This window comes from Pistacia vera, unplaced genomic scaffold (genome assembly GCF_008641045.1).
Source record: "Pistacia vera cultivar Batoury unplaced genomic scaffold, PisVer_v2 Contig1061, whole genome shotgun sequence".
NCBI lineage: Eukaryota > Viridiplantae > Streptophyta > Magnoliopsida > Sapindales > Anacardiaceae > Pistacia > Pistacia vera.
Genome location: NW_022195095.1, coordinates 1 through 2626, shown reverse-complemented (window position 1 = coordinate 2626; position 2626 = coordinate 1). Strand labels below are relative to the sequence as shown.

General features: G+C 32.7%; 1 protein-coding gene across 1 annotated transcript; it reads right to left on the bottom strand.

The window, feature by feature from the left end:
- Positions 1 to 253: 253 nt before the first annotated feature.
- On the bottom strand, positions 254 to 2112 carry LOC116130825 (plant intracellular Ras-group-related LRR protein 6-like; the record flags this gene model as incomplete). Its single annotated transcript, XM_031416506.1, has 2 exons — positions 254 to 1109; positions 1943 to 2112. Coding segments are annotated over 2 exons (858 nt in total), but the record flags the coding sequence as incomplete, so codon positions are not given.
- Positions 2113 to 2626: the final 514 nt, after the last annotated feature.

Here is a 2626-nt window from a genome sequence, read left to right as displayed (position 1 = left end):
ACTTCTCTTTATCTTTATTTATACAACATAAAAGGTTTTTAAATCTTCTCAATACAATCTTTCGAACCATTTGGCTTTCTAATAATTTTCCATCACACTTTCTAATTAAAAAAAAAGTAGTAACTTCAATGACACTGCAGCTCTCAAACACATTATAAAGAGAGAACAAATACTGGGAAAACATAAAATTAAAGTACATTCTATCTAGAAATTAAATAGATGGACTTATATATATTTTAAAAATCTTGCACTCCGAAGAAATATGGTACATAAAACAATGTTGATGATGAGTAATCTTTTACAAACTAACTGCAAAAACCTCTATCATGTGTATTACCTATACACATATGAAGAAAAAGGATGTAAAAATAAAACCAACACACATTAATTAAACTTACACAAATAATTTATGCATCACAAGTCACCTAGTAAAATAATTGCGAGGAGAGAAGAGACGGCGGGGTGAGAACATTCCCATATACCTTGGTGAAGCAAGGCCATCAATGGAGCGATATTCAGGTATAATGAAACCCTCACTCTCCTCACGGTTGGAGATATTATTACTTCTCATGTGACCATTGAAGGTTCCATATTTCACCAACTTCCCAACCCATGATTTCTTCTTAGATGGAGTTTTGTGTTCTGCATTCATCTTCTCACTCAAGTACTCCTTAACTGCGTGTAAACTTTGTTCAACCACCTCCATTGGAGGCGAAACAAGAGGGTTTCCTTCTACACAAAGCTTCTGGAGCTTCTTGAGGCATCCAATGGAATCAGGCAAAACTGTAATCTTGTTATAACTCACGTCCAATTCCACAAGCGACAGGAGAAGGCCAACTGAATAAGGTAGGTTGTCAAGGTATTGGAAATTTTGGCTCACGTTCAGAACTTCAAGATTGATTAAATTCTCCAGGTCTTCGGGAAGAGACCTGAGGCAGTTAAGACGTGCGTCTAATATGCGTAGAGATGTCAGGTGAGTAGTGGATTGTGGAAGGAAAACCAATTTATTCGAGTTGATTGAGAGCTTTTTCAGGTTCAACAGTTCAAATCCAATGCTTTCCGGTAGCACTCGCAGCTTATTAAAGTTGGCATTCAATTCTTCCAGTGACCTGCACAATACCAAAAAAACCTTAATCTTGCTAATTTAATAAGGGGAAAATTTATCCCTACGAAAGTGAAAGTACAAAACAAAAGTTACTCAAGTACCTCAATTATCAGAAGTGTGTTAATGATTTTGTTAGTATGATCCTCTTTTGTTATGTATTTTCAATGTCTTAAGGTGTATTAGCTTTTTTTTTTTTTTTTAAAAAAAAAACAAAAGAATTACTTTTCATATTGATATTTTTCTAACAAAAAAAATTACTTTTCATATGCTTGCTCAACCATCCCTCGATTCCATGCGCGATTCTTCATTCCAAAGCTATTTTTATAAATAATATCATTTTTCAATGTGAATAACTTATACACTAACGAAATAGAGGTAGAGAATTAAAGTAGGAGCGCAACTTCCGTTAAAACATGTTCACATCCATTCATTATTATATTGCTTAACTTATATATGTATTCGTTTAATGTCGCTTTGAGGTGCCAAAGGCCAATTGGCTGAATCAATTTTATTTATTTTTTTATTTTTTTGTTAAATTGATTTGACCTCCGTTCATTATTCTATGCTGGTTACGTTGTTGCAAGTTTTGTGAAAATTTTATTACACTTTTGAATTTTAGATAAATTGCCCCTCACCGTCCGTTGATGTTCTACTAGAGTCAAAGATCTCAATTATCGTGCCTACGACTATTATATATGCGTCAGTGTCAGTATTTCTGGTTCCAATCCAATATATAATAAAGAAAGTGTTAAGTAATTAGGTTATTCTATGGAGAATTCTTTCATATGGGATTGAATTTGTATACAAAAGGATTTGGAAGATAAGGAGAAAACAAACCTGCAATTATCAATAGATTTAGGGAGAGATTCAAGAAAATTGCCAGAAACATTTAGAACCTTGAGCTTGGACAGACATCCAATGGAGTTGGGTAGGGATTTTAGCTGATTAGAGTGCACGTCAAACACCACCACATTTAGCAACCTTGCGGTTAAGGACTCTGGAATATTCTGTCAAGTTTAAACAATAGCACATGGATAAATTATCTTTTGTGGAAAACTGAAATGTTAAAAATAAATTCCTTTTTTTATCTTAATTTTCTTCATTGGTGTGGAGAAATTCAATGTTAATGTTCTATCTTATAATAATAAATAAGCGACACAATACTATGTAGGATAACAAATCATTTAAATTAACTACTAATTCCACAAGGAAGCAGAATATAATGCACGGAACTTGATGGTCAATAAAATATCCTTATCACCAAAGTGTAATTGTGGATGAAAGCAAAGGAAAGGTACAAGTAAAATTTGAATAGAAACAGTGAGTTCTTATCACAGATTCACAAGACGTTATATAATATATATTGCAAAAAGTCAAAGCCGACTGCAATACATATATATCTGTGTCAGCTGATGACCTGTTTTGTATTAATTTTACAATAAAATTTTAAAAACCAATGAAACAAAGTCATATATATCTATATTTTTTAGACTTTCTGTCAGCGTTCAAATTCCTTTTATT